Here is a 22,498-nt window from a genome sequence, read left to right on the forward strand (position 1 = left end):
CCCAAACCATTCTATGATTCTATGATGTGAGCTACACAGCTTGCATGTCCATCTGTACACAAGGGCTGTGCTTCCCTTCCTCCCTGGAAACAATATCCTCAGCCTAAGCTTCTCTGATAGTACCAGGAGACTCCTTGTTCCAGAGGGAAGGGCAGGTGGGACCGAATGTTTTGGTCCCAGCACGCAGTGCTCTGTTAGGATCACACACCTGCCAGAACTCCTCTCCAGCCCGCCACGTGTGGGAAGTTTTCTCTGTCAAGTACCAAAAGTGGTTTGCCAAATGGTCAGTAATGGAGGTGTGGTGGGAGCGGCTTGCTGCCTTTTGCTTCAGACTTGACACTCTGGGCTGAGGAGGAAGAAGCCCCAAGTTCAGAGGAAGACATGTGGAACAAGAGACAGTCACCTTTCAAAGGCCACCAGCTGGCCCCTGGTTACCCCTCTTTGATCAGTCTTGCCTGCTTTCTCCAGAGGCACTTGTCTTCACAGCAAGAAAATGCAGTGTTTGCTGGCTGTCTTGGGAAGACCGATGAGGTTGTCCTACAGTGTTATATAGGACCACAAGCTGTGGTCCATGGGACCTCTTGGATAGAAACCAGGAGTAAGCAGCAAGAGAGGATGTTGCTGCTGGGCCCACCTGAAGAGACTGTCCTGAACACCTAGGAGTTGATGACAGAGGAGCTACCATGATAATGGACAACAGTAACACAAGGTGGAGGAAGGGAAAATTCCCTCAACAGAAAATCTAGAAGGACTGGAGGTTCAGGGAAGCGGGGGGTTTGAAAGACCAGAAACCAGCTTTTCTTTACAAAGAAGTTGTTCTCTGGGTTGGGGCCTCCATCCCTGAGGGTTTACTGAAGACCAAAACAGATGAGTGTTCCCATTAGATGGGGGCGAGGTGAGGTATACTATCAACAGGCAGTAGACAGAAGAGCCAAGCTGTGGTTGCTGCAACCCACCAAACAAACAAATAAACAACAAAAAAAGAGAGGAAACAACAGCAGACAAACATAAATGTGAACAGTGCAGTACAAGTTGTCACCAATGCACTCACTCCACTGACACTTCACCTCCCCAAAGGTAGCGTGCACCCAAAGTTTAAGTCCTCTGCTCAGCAGCCAGCTTTTGAACTCAAAGCTCAAAAGATGACCCAGTTCCTGGAAATAGCAATGCTGGCAGTGTGAGGAGGTGATGGATGAGAAAGCCATGGTGCTCTAGTCCATCTTCCATATCTTCACCTCTGGCCAGCTCCTGCTCTTGACTTGCTCCTGGTTGACACTGGAAGTGCTGATTTCTGGGGAAATGGGCTCATAGGAATGGAGAGACAAGCTTGCAGCAAGCAGACCCATCCTGACACAGGTATCTGTGCTGTGTTTAGCAAGCATCCCTGCAAGGATTCCAGCCATTAAGCTGTGGAGAGAAAGGAAGGCAGTTTTGAACACTGGGGGAACAGCTTTGACCTCAGGAACATGGCTGTTTGTTTGCAAGAGCATTCATTTGGACCCAAATCAACACTTACAGAAGCAGAATACATTACATGAGAGAGGTGAGGTTACAATGAAAAGCTTTTGCTTTTTTATATTAATTTTAAAATTTGGGGTAACAAATAGTGCTATTTATTCGCATTTTATTTCCTTCTCATCTGAGAGGTTGAAGTACTTTCCCATTCCACCACACTTCCTATTCTCCCCGGTTTTCCAAGTGAGGCAGGAGAAAAGAAAGGAGTCTAAAAAGGGAAGAAACTATTTTTCCCTTGCTCTCTAATTATCTTGTCACTTCTCTGCTCCTTGTCGATGCCTCATTATGTTCCCTCCTGTCCTTAAAGGGGTTGATGGGAAGAGGGGTAAAGTTTCCATATGTATGTGAGAGGGGCAACAGACACAGCTGGAAAAAGAAATCCAAAGCTGCAATGAGATTGTAGGTTCAGATTTTTGTAAACTTTCACTGTGGTTTTCCATTTTAGATTTCCCAGTAAAAATGAAGTGAGTGCTTAGAACAACAGCAGTCACCCACAGGTCCTCACAAGGCACCAAGGAGGCCAGCAGGAGAAGGGGATGGCTGGCTTGCAGGGGAAGGCTCTGTTGAGGCATGGATATATGCAGGGTGGTGTTTGTGATCGACTGGGAACAACTACTGTCTATTCATAGCTAAATACAGTAATGATGCTTGGAAACTAGGTAAGGACAAAGAAGAAGTGAAAGACAAGGGAGAAGATAATGACATTTGAGAGGAAGAAGCAAGGACAGGAAAATGTGATGGCAGGGAGGATTAATGATCAAATCTATGGGGAAGGGAAAAAGATAAATTTGGTTTTTGCACTCTGACTAATTACCTCAGAATCTTTTTATCTGTAACAAAGGCACAGAAGATTATGATTTCCATAAACTATTAAATCTCTCAACAGCTCCAGAAGTTCAGAGTAAATATTTGGGGGAGCATCCCCTAGCAATGCCGTGTGCAGGCACGCGGTGTTATGTTGTCACGGCAGCCAGGTGCAAGGAGCAAACAGCCGCTGCTCCCCGCACGCAGGCACGGCCCCTTGGGCAGCATCTCTGGAGCTGCAGGAGAGCCACAGGGTCACAGCGAGGCATGAGGTGCCCTGGATCACTGTTTCTGGGTGCACAGTGTCCCCTGACCCATGCTTCAAAAGTGGGAGGGTGCCCAGGGGCTGAGGTGTGTGTCACAGCCCAGGGTTATACCCTGCTGCATAGTCCCTTGAAAGTGCCACCAGTCTGTGCGTGGGCACCTTTACCAGTTGATATGCTGTGGAGATGGCGTGGGTGTCCTGGCACCTCCAGCCTGTTTTGGTACTTACTCTGTAGAACAGGGATTTCTGCAGCTCAGTGGAGCAGCCAGGATTACCAGGAAAGAAAATCCTGGATGAACAAGACAACTATGAAAATTTCCACATGGACCTGGGGACTCTGGGGAATGGGATCTCCAGATCAGTGTTACTTCAGGAATGGCAGCAGTAATGGGCCCCTAGCTTGCAGATGGCTTTGGAATTAAAAAAAAAAAATAAAGTACTCCTGTGTAGCTCAGTGGAGGTGTTTCGCAGTGGCACACTTTATCTCACCTTTGGTCTTCCCTTAATTTAAGCTTTTAAAAAGGGAAAGGAAACCGTAAAGAAGATGTTTAGTTTACATTACCCTCTGGAAAAAATTGTTCTGTGGTAAGGTGTAGTTGTGTACTGAGCAGATGGTGCAGAGAGGGGGCTGTGTCCCTGGAGGGGCTGGCAGAGGTTGGGCACATCTGCTAGAAGTAGTGAGCAAAGCTGAGCTTTCCTTAGGACAGGCTGACCCCAGGAGGTTCCTCACAGCCCCCATTCCTCTGCTGTTACATTTAACTGCTCCAAACAACACTTTGGTCTTCTTTGGAGAAGACCAGCTTGCAGTTGCAGTCAACTCACCTCAGAGGTGATTTGGGACACAAGGAGTGTGTTCTGGTGTTAAATGGGTTAACTAGCTTGGAAAGAAGTTATTGATTGATCCTAACTCAAAAATTGAGCATGCTGTAAGTTTTAAAAAAACCCCATGACTCTTCATTCTGCCTACTCATAAAAGAAAAAAGAAGTGTTGCTATGTTCAGTTATTGGTAGGTGAGAGCAGAAAAATAAAAGGCAATATCTGTCTCATACAGCCTTTTAGTCTAGCTGCCCAAGGCCATGAAAGGACAGAATCAATTATTGTTGCATGTGAAGCAAGAAGAAAAAAAAAATCTGACTACTACATATAATTTGACAAGGTTAACAAGGAGCATAATAAAACATCTGACAGACAGAGAATTGATCAGTGGGGCTAGGAATAATACCTGTCATTTCCTACTCCTATCTACAGCATCCTGTGAACAGCTAGGCAAATTATACAGCAGACTCTTTTGAAGCAGGAGCTATTGCCAGAGGCAAACGTAGAACCTGATGAAATGCTTTTATAGGGCAATTTTAGCTCCTGAGTGGCAGTCCCACTTTCATGGGAGAAGAAAAGCAAAACTAATAATGGCAAGACTGGCTTCCAAGACGTGTAGGGGGGCAGTTTTAGCAAGCTTTGCAAGGAATCACGGTAACCAGTCCTCTTCTTGTGTCCTTACTGTCTGTTCCTCAAGCAGCAGAACGTCATTTGCCTTTGCAGTAGAATTTCAAAGAAATCTGATTATGGCCCTTCTACATGTAGCTGGAGAGGACAAAGTAGTGAGCAATATACCTGTCACCGGCTCCGGAGACATTGACTATCTCCTCCCTGCTGATGGGGATGGCAGGGTAGTGGGTGGCGCAGAGGCTGGCAGCAGCAGTCTGTGGGGGAAGAGAAGGGAAGTTAGTGGGGATTGCCCAAGTTGATGTGGCCTGATGTGGTTGACGCCATCCAGACCTGCATGCATGCCAAAAAATGAAAAGGAAAGAAAAAAAGGCAATAATCTTTTTTCACACTTTTTGAAAGAGATTAGCAATTTAAATGAAGCTTCCTGAAAATGAAGCTTGCACTCATGAATATTCACAGTAAGCACATTTAAAACTAGCTGACTATAAACACTGCTGCTAGGAACCATCAGGATACAGCCAGACAATTTGATTTTCTTTCAGAGCTGTGTATTCCACCCCCTAAACAGGTACATTTGCCAGCAGTGATGCCACGTTTCCCAGGACTGCTGCTGTGCCACCAGAAATAGCAATGGTGCTATATGGTCCCAGAAAGAAGCAACTGAGAGCTCAGAGGTTGTTTTCCTTGCTCTTACCTCTTCATGAGCTCCTGGATGAAGTGAGATGCTCCCTCCCAGGCTCTTGCCACACAGGAGGACACCATGAGCACCAAGGGTCACCACCACACAGCACAGGTGGGCCAGCAAAGGGCGGGCCAGGGCCATTGCAGTCTGGACAACATCCTCCAACCTGGATGGCAGCTCTTCAGAGAGTGGGGAGGAAAAACTGTGGTATAACTTTAAAGATCCTCAACTGGCCTTTTTATGGGGTGGCAGCCTATTTATGAGCACCACTACTGCTATTTATGAACATTATTATTTATGGGCACTTCTGAAATGTGGTTTTTATAAATTTTTTTCTTTAAATCATGGGAAACATGGAACTCTCCAACATTAGATTTCCATACTGTACCTCTCTCCTATGCTGAGAAAACCACCCCTCATGGAACTAAACGTGTCTGTAAAGATCAAAAAACTGCCATGAAGCATGGCTTCCTTGTCTTAACACTGTTGAATTTCCACCTGCATGTGGTGGGGTATCTAATTTCTGCAAAGGGTGGTACTGTTGGGACAGGTGCCCTCAGAGCATCATGCTTCAGAGACATGTTTACAAACCAGAGATTGTTCCTGTTTAGCTGACGAAGTGAAGCAAATGGGATCTCTGGTTTTGGACAAGGAGCCATCCCAGGCCTACTGTGCTCTTTGACAGGTCATCAGTCTGTCCTGGGCTGTACAACCCATGCAGAGATGGCTGTTAGGGTGGAAGGTACCAAGGGTGTTTAAGAATCCCCACTGTTATAACCCAATTTGCTTTAAATGGGGGCTGGAAGATGCTCTTCTCCAGGATCCAGGTTATCTAAAAGTGTGACTGACCCTTCTGAGTGTTCAATACCTGCTGGCAGAGGGTTCCCGAGGGTCCGATTTATTGCTCTTAGCTCTTGCAGGTTGGGGGAAATGTATGTGAGCGCTTTCCAGCTGTCTGAGAGGAATGGCTTAGAGGCCTTGTTCTCATCTGTTGGCTCATAGCACACTTCAAAACAACATTGCAATCAGTTAGTTAATTAATTAATTAGTGATTCATCTCTATGACAGAGCAGGATGCAGAGTAGAAGGCTTAGCATGATCTGCTAAGTCACGTGATCTGACTGGGGTTATACACGTCATCTATTAGAAACTTAAATAGTATTTCCCAACTGCCTGGGACAAGGTCTCCCAAGGTTTCCTTTCCAGTACTCAGCAATGACACAGTTGCTTCTGGCTCTGGAGTGATATAATCAGTTTGTTATTCCTCTTAGGCGGTTTTGAAGCCTCTGCTAGGTTTTAAGAACATTGTCTCCTTCTTCAGGATTTGCTTTTAAAAATGAAGGCATAAGTCCAAAGGTTTAGTAAGCCTTGTGAAGGTTCCTCAGCACACCATGGGACTATAGCACCTACACTACAGGCAACGTGTAGTACAGCTGCTGCTGTAGCTGCAGCATGAGAAGAACTCAGAGAAAGCAGAAATGTTTCATCCATTTGAAGCAGAGTAGTAGTGTATGGAAAGGAGCACTGAGTAACAGCAGGTCAGACAGTAACGGGGTCTCCCCAGCAAGCAGCAGTGGAGACCCCTCAGCATGTGCGGAGTGTCTTGGCACACACACTGTTAGGAGCTATGGGGCTAGGGCTGGGCGAGTTCTCCTTACCTGCCAGCTGATGCTCTCTAGCTAGTTGGCAGACGAACTGAATAGTGGAAAGAGGCACATTTCCATCAATGCAAACTAGCGGGGCCTGGCACAGATTCTCCTTGTACTGGGACACCTAGTGAAAATCCAGGACACAGAGCAGAGACATCCTGAGTCATTGCAGGGGGACAAAATGGTTGCTATTCAGACTTGGGGTGTAGGATTTTTACTCGCATTGCAGCCCTTTGGTGCAGATATAAGCCTAAAAGAGTGATTCCCTAAGGAAAATGGATTTTTCCATTTGTCTCACCTCCTCTTCTCCTTTCCCTGCTCCCTGCCATCGAGAGCTGGACTCAACTGTCAGAGACCTACAGGGAAAGGGAATGCTGCTATTTAATGTCACTGCAGGATTCCCCACGCTGTGCCTGGCTTGACTACACCTTTGCTTGCTGTGCATGTCAGTTAGATGTCCTCTGTGCACAATTTCTCCTGAGACAGTTTGTACATCACAGTGTTTTACTCCTGGGTCCTACTGAATCACATAGGGATGGAGACAGTGGAGCAGTAGAGTGGGGAGCTGCTGTTCCCTCCCTTGGTGCTCTGAGGCTGCTCCACCACTGCCTGAACACCAGGCCAGTGCTATAGGCATTCATGCAGCATCCCCCTTGTGTGTCTGCTAATCCTGGTGGAAAGACAGGCTGTCAGAATGCACTTTGCAGGAGAAGATTGGTTCAGAGTTTCCACTGGCCACAACTGTTTTGTAAAGCTCTCATCTGTCATGTAATGGTTTTCTGTGCCAAGGCTTGGGAGAGGCAGGGTGGGGATGGAAGTGGGAGCAATGACCATATTTTTCCCTAGGAAGTCTCCACCTCATGGGGATCCCACTGGTAAGTAAATTGCACTTAACTTCCATGTTGCTGTCAGTCATGAAGCACAGCCTTTTGTTCTGTCGACAAAAGAATGAGTAGGGAAGGAGGGTGCAGTGGTGGGACTTTCACTGAATCAGTCCTTAATCACTGCTCCCATAAGCCCTGACGTTTTGAGGGTTTGGATGTGCTGAGCAGCAGTGCTTGTTGATACAACTCAGCAGGTAGAAACAACAGGGATGGTGGGGAGGGGATGGAACAGGAAAACTTGCTTTAACCAGTGTTCTGTCCACTATTTTTTTGTTTTTCCCTAAAGGAGGAAATACCATTTTTGCAGGTGGACTGGATTTATTGCTGGCTTTAAGGTGACAACATTACACGTTAGCTGGGACCAGCTAATGAAGAGGATTTTGGCCTACATATCATGGGATGATGTAGTGGTGATTCTGTATGGAGCAGAAACAGATAGAAGCTCCATCTGAGTCAGCAGCAACAGAGGGCTCTGGTAGCTTGCCATGCTGCTATCCCAGTGGCCAGTGTCTGGGATTAACTTTAGGATTTCCCATGCTCCCTCTGCACACCCACTCCCTCCCGGTACAGGTTCACCAGTTTCCTTCTGTCACACATTTGCACTCCTGCTTGTAAGAAAAAGCTTACACATCAGATGGCATGCTTACGTATTGCTCTGTTATCTGGTGGTGGATGTCCATATCTCCCAAGCCAACACTGAGCTCCCCAGCACTAGTGATCACAGCACAGTAAGTGGCTGTGCTCTTCCCCTCCAGCTGAAGGATGGCACTCATGTCCTAAAACAGGGAGGACAGTTACAAATGGAGCATGTCTCTCTTCCCTGCTGCACTCAGCTCACTCTTTCTCTGCATCCACCTGATTGCTAGCAGTGGCCCAGCTTGCTGTTCTCCCTTCAACCTCCCTTCCCCCTTGAGATAGGCAACATTTCAGAGGTCTCTTGATCTAGACAATCCTGGCAGATGGATAGTTTTTAATATTTGCAATGAAAGATGCCACAGGTTAAAGAAATTCATAAATGTGAGTGACAGGTCTCTGCCATGCAGTTCCATAGGTTGTGTCTCTGTCATAATAGAAGAGCCATCTGCAGAGTGGCTGCAGCAGTGCTTGCTCCAGCCATCCATTCATCCATTCCCACAGCTTGTGTGACACTCCAATGGCCCGCTGACATGCTGGGCATGTCTTGGTGGCACACTCCAGCCAGCAGTTCTGTTAGCCACCGCACTGACCGCACAGCCTGATTTTGAGGGTAGCCTTGGAGCCATTTATGCAGTGGTGTTGCAGACGTAGCTATGAGGTGTCCTTCCTCTGTGGGAGTTTTGAATGATCTGCTTAGAGAATTCAGTGCCTTTCTTGGAATTTACATGTGGATAGAGAAACGCATCCCCCTCAGTAGTTCACAGGGAAGCTGGAGGTTTTAAGGAAAGGGTCCTCTCCAGCACTGGTGGTAATGTGTTTGGTAATGTGTCTTGTTACAGGCAAGGCTTGCCTGGCAGTTGGCCAGCAAGTCCGACTCCCCCTGGGAGACTCCTCACTTTGATGGCACAATCTGTGCTGTGCTGGGTAGAAGGATTATAGACCTGCCATGGTGAAGCCTTTGTAAACCAAAAAACAGTTAATGTTCTTATTGCTTCATTTACCGAGTTGCTCAGGTAGCCAGAACTAAGGGCCCATGTGCTCTATTTGGATACCAGGGCCCCAAGGGCACTAATAGGCCTTAATGGCCCTGACCAGCCTCACCTGGGGTCTCCTCTCACACCCCTGCCTTGTCTTCAGCCCTGCCTCTTCAAAGTGGAGCTGCCTGATGTCCTAGGTTAAGGTTATCCTCACAGCTTTCTCTGCTCCCCGCTGGGGTGGCGAGGTTCTGCCCCACTGAGCTCCTGCTGCTCTTGGCTCCCTGACCTCGGTGGACAAGCTGCTGCTGAAGTCAGGTATTCCTCTGGTGCATGGTTATGGGGGTGCATGCAGCTGTGGAAGGACCCTGCTCCTCCAAGCATGAGAAGTGCCCAGCCTGGGCTCTCAGTTCCAGGTTTTCTCTGTCTTATGCTTTATCCAAACCAGGCTGATTTTGCCATTGCTTTGTCTATCCTCAGGGCCAGGCTTTGCATATTTCTGGCTGTGCTTAGGCCTTCCTAGAAGTTGGCATGGTTCCTCCTGATTTGCTTCTCTTTCTCCTTCAATTGACACTCCCTGGAGCTGAATACAGACCCCATGGTTCAGACTCCAAACATCTAGCCTCTGTTTTGGGGGATGGCTCCTTGCCTTCTAATTGTAATAAAAGGATCATTGAATTATTCCTACTCTTAGCCTGATGGAAGGTGGCTTCTATGTCTGCCAGGGTTGAAAAGACTTTTCCTTCTATGTAATTTCATCACTTCCATGCTTCTGAGGTGCCATTACTCTGTAACATACCATGTGGTGACAGTAGTGCAGGATGGACTCTGAATGCTCATCCTTCCCTACAGCTGATAAAAAGAGAGGAGTCTGTCCAAGACGGCTTAAGCAATCTAAAAACAAAGGGAAACAAAAGATGTTAATAAATCCATCAAGAGTACTGTGAACACTGACAGCCTGTGCAGGATGAGTGTCTGTAGGAAAGCCCTCTCCTGGAAAACTTAATGCCCATCAATTGTTGTCTATAAGGATGTTCTATATACAGAACATCTATAAAGATGTTCATCTATAAAGATGAAACTCAGCCACAGCTGCTGCAGACGGCTGGCTGGAGTTGAGTGGAGCAATCTATGTCTGCCTGTTGCACCAGTACTCTGAATTCTCTGGATTTTTTGGAACATCTGGGAGTGGAGGAAAAGAGAAGAAGGGGAAAGAAACTCCTGCACTTCCCTGGCATCCATCCCCTTTACCATCATAGGCACGTGGGCTTTCCCACCTTGCTTCTGTGCGTGGCCTTTCCTGCTGCTGCCTTTCCCACACTGCTGTTCCCACCACGCTGTCTTACTAAAACCCCTGAACCTGAATGGACTCACAGGAAACCCTGCCTCCTCTCCCTTCAAGTTACCACAAATTATACCTCAGTGGGTTGCATGGGTGGGATCGTTTTTCTACCCTCAAGCTTCCCCATTTGTGATCTGAAGTGGTAGTAGATTTGTGTTAGGAAGATCTGGGAAAGGCCAAAAACCTGGAATATCCTAAAATCTCTTTGTAATCTGCCCCTGCTAATTTCCACACCCAAACGCCGGTCTGTTGCTGCTTGTGGTGGGTCACCAGGTACAGCGTGATCCCTTCCTGTTGCCAACAACTGTAGGCCCTTCTCTTCTACAGTAATTCCTGCACTTCGGTTCCTCCTGTCTGTGATCATCTTTGAATAACCCTATTCCTTTCAAGTTCCTGCTCAAGACATACTTCTGTTGCAACTGTAACCTGGCATTCATGCAACACTGAGGGTCAGACTGTTCAGCAGCCATTGGAGATCACTGATATTTAACTGTGATTTGAGGTCATTGTGCTATACCCTAGTTAACTTCATATTTGTGGACCTTTCTTTTCCTGACCTCAACTCCCTCCCCTCTTATTTCTTGGAATGGCACCTGCCTTTTCCAGGCAGTCTGCCCACCGGTATATTGCCTAACACGTCCCAGATCTTAAAAGCATCCAAGATCTCCTGCTGTTGAAGGAATACCAAAGGACACATCACAGTTGGCATGTACCCACAGGCAAACCCAAGCACTAGGCACCTGCCAAGTTTCTTCCAACGCCGCCAAAGGTTCGTCTCACTCTTCCAGCATTTGTTTGCCCACCACCCTGAAAGAATAAATTGTTAATTGGCAAAACCATGAGGGCTGCTTGGCATAGATGCTGTATCTCCATTAACATGTGAAGTTGATGCTGCTGAATCATAGGTCAGCAATTAGAGGGGGCAGAAATCATCTATCTACCAGAATGAGGGCGATGCAAACTTCCACAGCCCATCTATGCACTTCAACTCTGATGACAAAGGCCCACCTCCTAGGAGGGGAGATCAGTTTGGTCTCCCCAGGCATTGCTGTTTTGGTCTCATTTGCTAAGATATCCTAGAACAACACTAATGAGTGTTTCAGTTGATACAAGCAGCCCCCTGAATTTACCTGCTCACATCAGCACTAGGGCTCCAGAGCTGCTGTCCCAGACCTGATGGGCTCTGCAGCTGCCTTCCAGGCCACTTTGCTCCCCACATAAGCAATCTGGGTTTTTTGTTGCTTGGCTGTTGTGTTTTGGTGGTTTGTTTGTTTTTTGGGTTTTTTTTCCTCTTCAAAGGTAAAATGAGATTTGTTACCTTTTCCTATGCTGCCTCTGTACTTTACTTGTGGAAGGATCTGTTTCAGTGTCTGAGTACTTTTTCACTCACTCTTCTCTTCCCAAACATCTCCCTCATCAAAAATACCCTTCTTCACCTGTGTGATTATCAACTTGTTCTCATTGCAGCTTGCCAGCTCCATCAGTAACTCAGTCTGAGTGGTACTGAGGTACCTCTTCTACGTTGCATTCAGGTAGGTCTGGCTGAGATGAAAGAACTTGGATGCAAATGGGCTTGCTGAGGTCATTTGAAATAAGACTGGGTGGATGCGTTCCGGCAATGTTTCAGGGGACTGAGAGAGTCTCTGGGACCTTCTTCCATGTCCTAAGAGGTTTGAATTCGTAATGTAAAAATCAGAAGCTGCTCAAATTCTGGGTATCCTGGGAGAGTTATAACCATAATGCTTCTTCCAACACCTTTCTCTGAGCAAGACCACACATCATTCTCTGCAGGTCAGATAGTTACTTGCAAAGCACTTTGCTTCTGGATAGCCTTGAAAGCCATGTGGGAATTACAACCAGGACAGAGTACAGCTGCTTTCTTGCTGAGACAGCATGAAGTGTGAGTGGTACCCCACTGCTCTGCAACAAATCCAGCATGCATAAGGGTGGGACCTGCTGGGTGCTGAGCCCTTTGAAAAAAACTGTCTTTAAAAGCCAAAACAAAGCAATGCAGTTGAGAGTGCCATTTCCTCTGTGCCTAATCACAGCAGCTGTTAGCAGGAACGTTTTGGATGTCAGTTCCCAAATCCTCCTGCAGCTTGGCATTTGAGTAGCAGCCACATAGGCCATCAGCTCTAGAGCTTGCTGCCATACAGATGGGTAGCTAATGCCTCACTTTTTCATGCAATGCTGAAATCTCCTTTTTCCTTTTCCCTGCCAAGTCAGCTGTATCCAGCAGGGTCTACAGCTGCCCTTGGCCCCTCACCATGGGTGGTTCAGGTATCTGCACTCACATCTGACATGCCAAGGGGTTGCTGCCCAGCCCTGGACACAGTTCTTTGTCCTGATTGCTCAGCATGAGGTATGCATGTTATCAGTTAGATCGCAGCTGAAGCACTTGGGCTTTTGGTTTTGCAAGCCTTCATGTCTGATGCCACAGCATGTGTCACCCTTGACCATTACGATGCTGTTTGGCCTCTGTATTGTCTAATAGCCAACTTCCTTAAGGACAACTTCCCCAGCACCCTGTGTGACTGAGAGGTCTCCTGAGGCTGCCCCATCAGACAGCAGGAGTTTCCGGCCTCAGCAATTAGCTTAGAGTGATTTGAGACACCAAACAACTTTTGAGCAAGCTTCACCACCTCAATCAGTAGTACCTCATATAGCTAAAAAAATTGTATAGAGAATGTAAATGGCTGTCATTTGCATGAGGAAGTCCCAGGTCTGTTCCACTTTAGTTTCTTGGTTGTTTCTAATGCTTTATGACTGAGGAAGTTGGCTCTCTTGTTTAGCTGTAACTGTGTCAGTACTACTTTACTCAAAGTTTTCTTACCACTGTGGGTATTCTACACGGAGACTCTTGCTCCTATTTATGTTGCTTTCCATAGCTCAGACAGTCCCAGGCAGCCAGAGCTGGCTCTTACCTGGGGACCTCCTCCCTATAGAGTCTGTCCTTGAATTAGAGGTTGTCATAGCACAGTGAGGGTCTTTACCCATTGCTTCTAGCTCTTTGCATATGTGCATTGAGAGTGCCCGTCCTGGTTTTGCTGAGATAGAATCACAGAATTAATTCTCAGTCAGAAAAACTGCATTTTTAAGAAGACTGCAGCACCCAATTTGGTGAGCACGAAGTTGGTGAGACACTTTGTTTTAGTTGGTGGCCAGCCATGCTATGCGGGTTTCCATAGTGAGGAGGTGAAAGCCAGGGCAGCTGACCCAAGCTGGCTCACGGAAGTATTCCATAAATATCATGCTCACTATAAACTGGAAAGTTTGCTAGGGACATTCCCATTCCTCAGTGGTCACTATACCTGAAGGGTCTTGTCCATCATTCTACTCCCAAGGCCTGCTCTCCCGCTTGTTGTGACCATTGCACTTTCATTGGTTGAGTATAACTTTGTGTATTTTATGTTAGTACTAGTATTAATATTAGTTCTTATTATTTCATTAAATCTGTTTTCATTTCAACCCATGGGTCTCCTTTCCTTTTCCCAGTTCCACTGCCCAGGGGTGGAGAAGGGTCACTGGGTGAAAGAACAACTGACTAAACCAAGACAGTGCCCTGGGCAGGTCTTCTGCTAAAAAAAGCTCTTTGGGCTTCTGGCATCAGAGAATGGCCCCAGGGCACCTTGACATAGACTGTAGAGGCCAGAGTCATATGTAGAGATGGTAAGGATGACACATTGCTCTGTCCCTGAGTGGAAGGCACAGTGCCTTTCAGCATGGGAACAGAGTAGGTCAGCAGGTATCACTTCCATTGCCCACCTAGACAACACACCAAATATGCAGCACTACACCTCCTTTGTGTGCATACAGACACGTTGATATTGTGCACTGATTCTACCTTCCCCCCCTGCCCCTTTGCCTTTGCACTCCTGTAAAAGTAGCTGGAAACATCAGTGGTGCTAAGAAAACTGCTATCGATACAGTACCAGGATGACGGGGTTCTGCGCCTTGGCTACAAAGTCAACGTTGATACCTCCAATCACCACCTTTAAGAGGGAAGAAAGAGGTAAAAAGTGGTTGGAAGGACTTGAGGAAAAAGTTTCCAAGTCTTCTTTGCTTTTCCTAGCCATTTTCCCCACCCTCTTGAAAGCTCTCTAATTTACAGTGTGAAGGCCTGTGCCTGTTTTGGATGACTAGACCCAGGTCTGTACAATCCCGATTAGAGAGAATCAAAACCTCTTCTATACGCTGCTTTCTGAATTGTGCCTGCTTATAGCAAGCCCCAGCATGGCAGGTGGGTATATACATGTGGGTGCTGATGGTTTCTCTGTGTGGTGACAGAGTAATATAAGAAGTTGTATGGTCTGATCATGTCAGTGCCCTTGAAGGCATCTGTCTTGGAACAATTTCTGACATACTCAACCTCAGAAATGTACCAAACCTTAAAAGCACTGCTGTGTAAAAAAGCAAAGATAACAGGGAAAAATGGGCAGAAAAATGCAGTCATTTCTTGCAAGCTCCCAAGAGAAATGGCCATACCCAGCGACACGTTATGGATCACTGTCTTACTGTCCTACAAAGCCAGAAAAATCACTACAGCTCCACAAACAGGAAGTTTCCAGATTCTTTGGGGACATACAGCTGTTTTTTCTCATTCCATCAAATGCTGGGTTATTGCCTCTGGAGTTACTGCTCTCTTTTATGTTGACAAATCCTATTGCAAATGGGTTTTAGAAATTTTTTTTAGCTCTCTAAAGACTACCTAAAATAGATTTCCTGTAAATTACATGGTACACACAAAGTCTGAGATAGTGAATAGAGTATTAGGGTTAAAATGGATCTTGTTTGGGATATGCTGCACCTCTTGTAATTTTGGCAATCACGAGCAGGAGGCCAACAAAAGAGATATTTATAAAATGTTAATGGCTCAGCAGCTCAAAATATCTCCCTCCACCCTCTTTCAGGTCTACTTCTGTAGTCACGAGTTCCCTGGCACCGAGAGCAATACAGTTGAAGTTGTACATAAGGGCACAGTAAAAGGTGAAAAGGTGATTAAAGTTTTAATGGATTTGATGGTCTGAGACTTAATGGGATTAGGCCACTGTCAGTGTTTATTCTCTGTAAATGTGGAGAGGGGGAAGAGGAGAGGATATTTGTCTGGGAAGAACAGAAAATACTAAAGAGAGAATGCCTGCCAGTATGAAGCGGAAAGATTGGTCTCTGGCTACGTCACCTTTTACTTTTGGGAACAGATACAAATTTATCCTGTGCTGTCAGCAGAGTGGCATTACGTGGAGGACAGCAGGGGACTCACTGGCTGAGGTGGGGTTGTGTCCTCTTGCCAAGACAGGCTCCTCTTCCTTCTGGCTTTCTGTAGTTTGCTCAGGGCCACTGCAATGCAGCTGCCCACTCTGGCATTGTTCTGGATCAGAGCAAGGTCTGTTTGGTATTTATTTGAGGAAAAGAAAAAATACCAGAAAGATCGACCTTTCAGAAGCTTATGTAGCAAGTGCCTAGAGGGAGAAAGTAGAAAATACATTCTGTGAGACTTGATAGATTTGATTCCCTCTATACCATAATCCTTTGGGGGCACATATACTGGGTTACAATAACACAAGAACACCCTGAATTTTAACTTTTTTTCACCTTCCTCCCCCTGTGTCCATGGAGAGGAAACCTGTCATCTCCATTTGACAGATTGGGAACAGAAGCAAAGACTTCACAGAGAAAAGTGAAGGTGAAGAGCTTAAACTAGAGCTGAGAGTCTAAAAGTCTCAGAGGATCTTGGCCAGCTTTTCCAGAAAGAGATACCAACTGAGATTTTTGCAAAGTCCCTCTTAGCAATTTCTTTTAGCAATTTCACTGTGAGCAGAGTATAAGAGGCTTTGAAAGCCCCACTTTGTGGCTGCATACAGCTCTCATCCAAAGATGACTTTACCAATCTGCCCTGACTGACCAGGTCTCCTACAGTGCTGGCAGCAGAGCCTGGATGTGAACCCAACTCTCCCAGATCCTACACTGGCATCCCAGCTGGTAGATCTGCTTTTCTCTTGCCTGTGAAGGAAGATTCCTGCTCACCCAGAGGTGTTTTCCTTCCAAGTTTCTCTTACTCTGCACCTGCACAGAGCTGAATAAGGCACTGTGATGTATAAGCACAGCACTCTGGGAAGCCCGGGTACCTTCCAGTATGCAACTCCACCATGGACAATATTGTCCTGAGACTTCATCACAGAATGGGCAAGCTCAGGGATCAGATATGAGGGACCTTCGGGCGCTGGACCACCTGCTGTCTGTGTTGGCCTCCAATTATAATGCAAAAGTGGATGAGAACAGTAAGGGTGCGTCTGAAAAAGTAGGATGAAGTTGCTACGCTCTCATCTGTTTGCAGATACTGAAGTGTTTGCCCCTTGCTAGACTGTCAGTAAAGTGACAGTTTTCCACCAAGTATTTTTAGAGAAGATATGAAGTACACTGGAGTACTTTTATTTTTCCCCCCATTCAGTAAAAGGATACTGGAATCCAGAGATTGCCCATCAGTTAATTCATTGATCTTCTGTAACATGAAGGGGGTCAGTTCTTTGCCTGTGATTCCTTTGGACCTGCAAATGTAAAGAAAATGTCTGCGGATGAGAAGGACTGAGCTGAAACAGCATCAGAGAAGCTGATAGCAGATAACTTATCTCCATAATTATGTACCATAAAAAGTCCTGTAAACAAGCTTCAGGTTAGATGAAACTATGGTTGAAAGCATGTTGTGGGCTCACCCTTGCCCAAAGTTAAGCTGTGCTACAGCCCCTGCAGCAGTGTCCCTGAAGTTGTTTACTTCCCCAAGACCACTGGGTGAGCAACGGAGAGGACTTAGGTTTCTTCTCACCTGGCTTCACTGCAAGCCTGCTGGATGGCCTCTTCGATGACCTGGCCTGAGGCAGCTCGCTCCTGGGGACAGGGCACTGCTATCAGCACCCCGCTGCTCAGGCCAAGCCCCAGAGCACTGGCTGGGAGAGGACAGGCAGATGGTTAGCAGTTCTCCTTGGATAAATCAAATGCTGAAGGAAAAGGACAGAGGAGAGTGGGTGCGGGGCGAAGGAACACACAGAGCTGAAGCTCTCGTTCTTAGCTGACCCAAGGACAGGGTCTTTTCCAGCTACCAATCAATTTACATCTGCCTATCTTTTCTGAGTCTGCACAATGAAAGGGGCAAATATATATATATATTTTTTTTTTTTTTTTAAAAAGAAAAACTATTCCACTTCTGAAGGCCCAGAAGCTGTTTTTGTAAGCACATTAACATACATATTCTCTCCACTTCACCAGGATGAACAAAATGTAAGCATGCCAAGGTGGCTGCAGCTAGATAAAAAACTTGCTGTAAAGACTGAACTTCTCTGCTACTTTATTTTCAAAGCACTGAAGTAGGAATGGAGGAGGTGGGATGGCTTGGTTTTTGAGATCAACTCTTCTCCAAAGTTAAAAAAGAAAGTGCCTCATCCAAGGTGATTTTTTTTTTGTCCCTCCTTTCCAGCACCCTACACAGGCCTTTCCCTGCTGAAACACACCAATGAGTTCAGCTGCCTCCTCTTCATCCCGGACGTGATACGGTGCCTGGAAGCCACTCTGGCGTGAGAAGAAGGCTGGGAACTCCCTTGACTCTCCAAAGGCAGCCACACAGACTCCCTGAGTCTCCTGCAGCAGTGGAGGTAAGAAAAATAAGTAATCAGTGGAGAGAAAGGGGACCCACTAGAAAAATGGGACTTCTTCCTTCTACCCAGTTAGAAACTGCCTTTCTCTATTGGTTATTTGGTTATTTGGTTATTTTTGACATCCCATTCTATTCTTTTCTATCACCAACGCACAGAGTTTGGCTATTTTTAGACATCCCATTCTATTCTTTTCTATCACCAACATTTTTCAAAGCAAAGACCCAGACATAGTAACTCTCAATAGTCATTTCTAAAAATCTTAAGTTTAATACCTACCCCAACACCACTGCGCATTCTGTACGCGGAGTACAACGTTATCTGCTTTCAGGCTCAGCAGCCCATGCTACCTACCAGGTATTCCAGTGTCCTGCCAATATCAAGGATAGACTTGACTCCTGCAGATACAACAGCAACCGGAGTTCGTCCTAGCTCTGTCAAGTCAGCACTCACATCCAGAGCTGTCAAAGGACAAGCAGTCATTGTGTCCGTGATTGTGTTGTACTCCAAGCTGATGTGATCTGCCCTCTTAAAAAAGCCCTATCTGCCTGGGATGCCACTGCCTGCTTTTGTAACCACTTAGATCCACAAACAAATATTACAGGTTTAGATCATGCCTTTACCTGTTGAGATTGAAAGAGATATTGACAAAAAGAAGTCACGTGGCTTAGGGCAGAGGTGCAGCCTTGCACTTTATCTCCCAGCTCTTTGATCACATGAATAAGCAGCATGCAAAAACTTGGTAGAGAAGAAAGAAGCTGTTATATAGCAAGGACAAAGTTCAAGGAGATGGAAGATAATTCAAGTGGATTTTTATTTTGGTATTGACATCACTGGCAAAAAAAAAAAAGTGCCACAGGAGCTTTGCTGACCTCAGAAAACTCCCTAGTCTGGAATTGACAACACATCTGAAAGGGATGGCATCCAGCGGGGCACTGCACTTACACCATGCTAGGAATATACATGGCTAAGATGAGAGAATGTACTTAAAGGTCACAAAGTGCACTGCCAAGGCTGGGCCATTTTCCAGAGAGACAGCACGCACCTCTAACATGGACCAGGGCCTAAGTCTCTTTTGGGGTGAGACTCTCCTCCTCCTCAGCTGAGAGAGAATCAACAACACTGTGCTTGGTAGCCAGTGTCAGATTCTCCAGCCAGTACAAAGTGGGAGAGGTACAGTCAGCTGCTGTTGTACCAGCAAACAATATTCATATAGCCCTGTGTAAGCAAAGGATAAAGAGAAAATCCCACCCTCTTAACAACTGGCCAATGCTCAAGAGGAATACTCTGAAGCTTCTGGAAAGGAGACAGCGGAGAGAAAAAAAACACAGTATGGTCAAGGAGAATGATAACTTTACTCTTCTGAACAGACAGTTACTGCAGGACAGACTGGGAAAAAGATGGAATTAAATAAAACAGTAGCTACATAAAGAAAAGTAGAATGTATTGATTTTCTTACTGTTCTCTCCTCCCCGATGGACACCTCCTATGCCTCCCGTCACAAACACATGGATTCCTGCTTTGTGTGTGGCAATCATTGTTCCGGACACGGTAGTGCCACCAGACAAGCCCTGTCACAGGACAACCAGTCACAGTCAGCACCCAGGGTAGCATGGATCATACCACAGGTGGGCAGCTATGGTTGTGGTCTGACATGCAGCAATGTCACAACATCCTGCTGTCACCAGCTGACAAGTGAAATTCTGATACAAATATTCTATTAGGCAAAACTGCAGAGGAATCATTGTCCCTGCTATGTAAGCTGTTCTTGCCCTGATAATAGCAAAGGAACCTTTGTTCTCCAGGGCTTTCCAACCAGAAGGTTTCATGGGCAGCTAGTGTCACCTTAAGCTGTCACCTTATGCTCAGGATGGCCTGCATGTCACATAGTTTACATGTAACGTGATGATGCCTTATCATGCCAATAAGAATATTCTTAGCCAAGTGCTCGCCGCTTGCCAGCCAATCCAGAATGACTTTTCAGGACCCCTATTTCATGGCTGCTATTCCCTGACTCTGTTGTATTTTGACTCGAGATAGGACCATGTTTGAGCTTACCAATAAGATAGTACTTTACATGATACTTTCAAGCAGTTTGAAAGCCACCTGGCTTGAAGCTGGACAGCACTACACTATTGCTGTATAGAAAACACCTCAATAGAAAGTCTGCACGCCATACCTGGCTGAGGACAAAAGGAAGATCTCTCCGAGACACTTTAACTACATTTTTACTGCTTGACAAGAACTCGAGTTCCTCATCTGTGAGTCCCACGTGGATTCGACCCCTTAAAATACCTACAGTGGCTGGCACTGCTCCATTTGTTGTTACAATTTCTTCCACCTCTCTGGCCATGCTAGAATAAGATAAGCAAGACAACAATCACAAAGTCAGTGAGGCAAACAAGCACACAATAAAACCATCGTGTTTGATGGCCATCATTCCCAGTTTCCAGTTTTATACAGTTCTTGTGATTTCAGCTAAGTCCAGTTCCTCCTCTGTATCTTCCTAGAGACAGAAGTCTTTGCACTTGCATTTGCAGAAGTGCAGAGCTCCCATTTTCCGGATAACAGCAATACTCAAGCTCTGTACTTCATTTTTGAGAAAAATCACTTGGTTTACAGAAAAATCTGGTTGTATAACAGACTACTGAAAATAGGGATCTTCTCAAAATAGGACCTTTCTGTATCTATTACCTGTTATTTCTCTGAGACCATAGATCTTCACAGAAACCCCAGGTAATTCAAGCCCTGGTCAAATGACCAGGGTATATTTTTCACAATACAGGCAGTTAGCTACAGAGGAACAACAGTCCCAAAAAGCTGCGGCCTGAGGATACTCTAGGGCTGCAGACTAAGTCTTTTTAAGCTTTCTAGGTTTTATATTTGATCATGGATACACTATCCTTTTTAAGAGCAGCTTCTTTTCCCTTTCTGAGCTGTCTGTACATATGCTAGGCAATCTTTAACTATTGAAACTACCACCCCCCCAAAACCAAGTTTTTAGAGCTTCATTCTCAGACAGAATGTCAGGCAGAATAATGGTGAGGTAAAAAGCAAAATAGAAAATCAATACTGAAACCTTCCGGTGCTTTCTGGAAGCAAGGGTGGGGGGGAGAGTGCAGTGATTTCTGGCACTGTAACTCAATGAAACACAAGTGTACTGAACATCAATAAATAAAGGGTAGAGGTTGGGGTGGGAGGGGGTTCTATGCAGGGTACAGAAGGCAGTGAGAGGGACCAGCAGCTCTCACAGTAGCTGTTTTGAGTGGCCCTAAGGAACAGATCTCACCATTGTGTTCCAATTCTTTTTGCATTACAAAAGATACCACAGAGTGTTTTCAATGTCTGTACAAACTATGCAGCTGAAAAGGTTGAGCAAGTGATGATATTCTCTACTGCCACATTTTAAAGGAAGTCAGAAATTTAAGGTTCTGGATAAGGAGATAAACAGGTACCCCAATTGTGTCCTTAAAAGTCCAAATACAATTGTTTTACACCGGAGCTCATGTTCTGCATGCCTAGCAACTTGACGTTTCCATTTGCTCTTACAAAGGTTTTGGCTTGATCAAGAATGTTGACACCAATCCACCAGTTATAAGTCTCGTTCTTACAACTTTGTTGAACAAAGAACATCAAAACCCACTACCTCAGATTCTGAGGATAGGCCATCCCATGAGTAATGATGGCGCTTTCCAAGGCTACAACTGGTCTCCCCTCCATCAAGGCTTCCTGTACAGAGGGCTGAATCCTGACATAAGCGCCTGGGGATAAACACAGAAATATGCATTAATTGCATGAATATTTGCAGTAACTACTGAGCTGTTTTATGAAAGGCAAATTATCATAATTGCAATAAATTCATCCCCTTCTTCAGCTGTTCTCTGAGGTGAATTCACAACTTCATGAAGACTAAAGCTGTGTTTTATGTAAGTTAAATATTTGTAAAATACCTCTACTGTTAATATGAATAATAATCCTCATCATCATCACCAAGTACTCCTCTGCCACCATTTTTGCAGCTGTGTTGTCATTGGCTCTAGTAACATTACTTTAAATTAACATTACTGTGGATGAACTGAGCCCTGCAACCATGCCCAAAGAATATGTTTCAAAAGAGTGGAAACACCAAGGATAGCATAGTAACTCAATATATTATAAGACTATTGTGTATGAAGATCATTGTTGCTCTTTGCTTTGCTCCCAGAACACTGACAGCAAGGTCCCTGCTGCATTCAGGTGAGGAAAGTGTTTTCCATCCAAGAACTGTTTCAGAATGCACTACTCACCATGCAGGAATCTTCTCACCTGGGTGGTCCCACATGCCACAGCAGACACATGTCTTCCCAGGCTATAGGTTATCTTCCTAATCATCTTGTGTATATGGATGGTCCTGAGTTAACAAAAGTCATGTAAAAATAAAAGAAGTAATTGAGCAATGATGTCACCACGTGAAGCTAAACATCTCTTGCCTTGCTCTTGGAAGGTAAACAACCCTGGTCCAGGAGATTGCCTGACAACTGCTGGTGTTTCAAGCATGAACTAGAGTGTCAAAGCAAAATGTTAAGCTGCAGAATGGAGTTGGAGTTCACCTGGCCCACTGTCAAAGCTGGGCTGAAATTGTGGTGGAGCAGAGGAAATGGTGTGGAGTAATGAACTA

At 45.7% G+C, this 22,498-nt stretch overlaps 1 protein-coding gene across 1 annotated transcript; it reads right to left on the reverse strand.

The window, feature by feature from the left end:
• Nucleotides 1–1,211: 1,211 nt before the first annotated feature.
• LOC104523751 (pseudouridine-metabolizing bifunctional protein C1861.05) lies at nucleotides 1,212–22,215 on the reverse strand. Its single transcript, XM_010166439.2, has 18 exons — nucleotides 22,128–22,215; nucleotides 21,488–21,602; nucleotides 20,021–20,195; nucleotides 19,301–19,412; nucleotides 18,196–18,302; nucleotides 17,701–17,827; nucleotides 17,019–17,139; nucleotides 16,658–16,743; nucleotides 15,459–15,583; nucleotides 14,131–14,190; nucleotides 10,939–11,005; nucleotides 9,656–9,750; nucleotides 7,894–8,022; nucleotides 6,372–6,486; nucleotides 5,582–5,719; nucleotides 4,726–4,892; nucleotides 4,197–4,285; nucleotides 1,212–1,407 (listed from the first exon to the last, which is right to left on the reverse strand). Exons 1-18 carry the CDS (start codon nucleotides 22,210–22,212, stop codon nucleotides 1,212–1,214), a joined length of 2,109 nt encoding a protein of 702 aa, XP_010164741.1. The 5' UTR covers nucleotides 22,213–22,215.
• Between the last annotated feature and the right edge of the window lie 283 nt (nucleotides 22,216–22,498).

Source organism: Antrostomus carolinensis, unplaced genomic scaffold (assembly GCF_000700745.2).
Source record: "Antrostomus carolinensis isolate BGI_N321 unplaced genomic scaffold, ASM70074v2 scaffold25264, whole genome shotgun sequence".
Classification (NCBI taxonomy): Eukaryota; Metazoa; Chordata; class Aves; order Caprimulgiformes; family Caprimulgidae; genus Antrostomus; species Antrostomus carolinensis.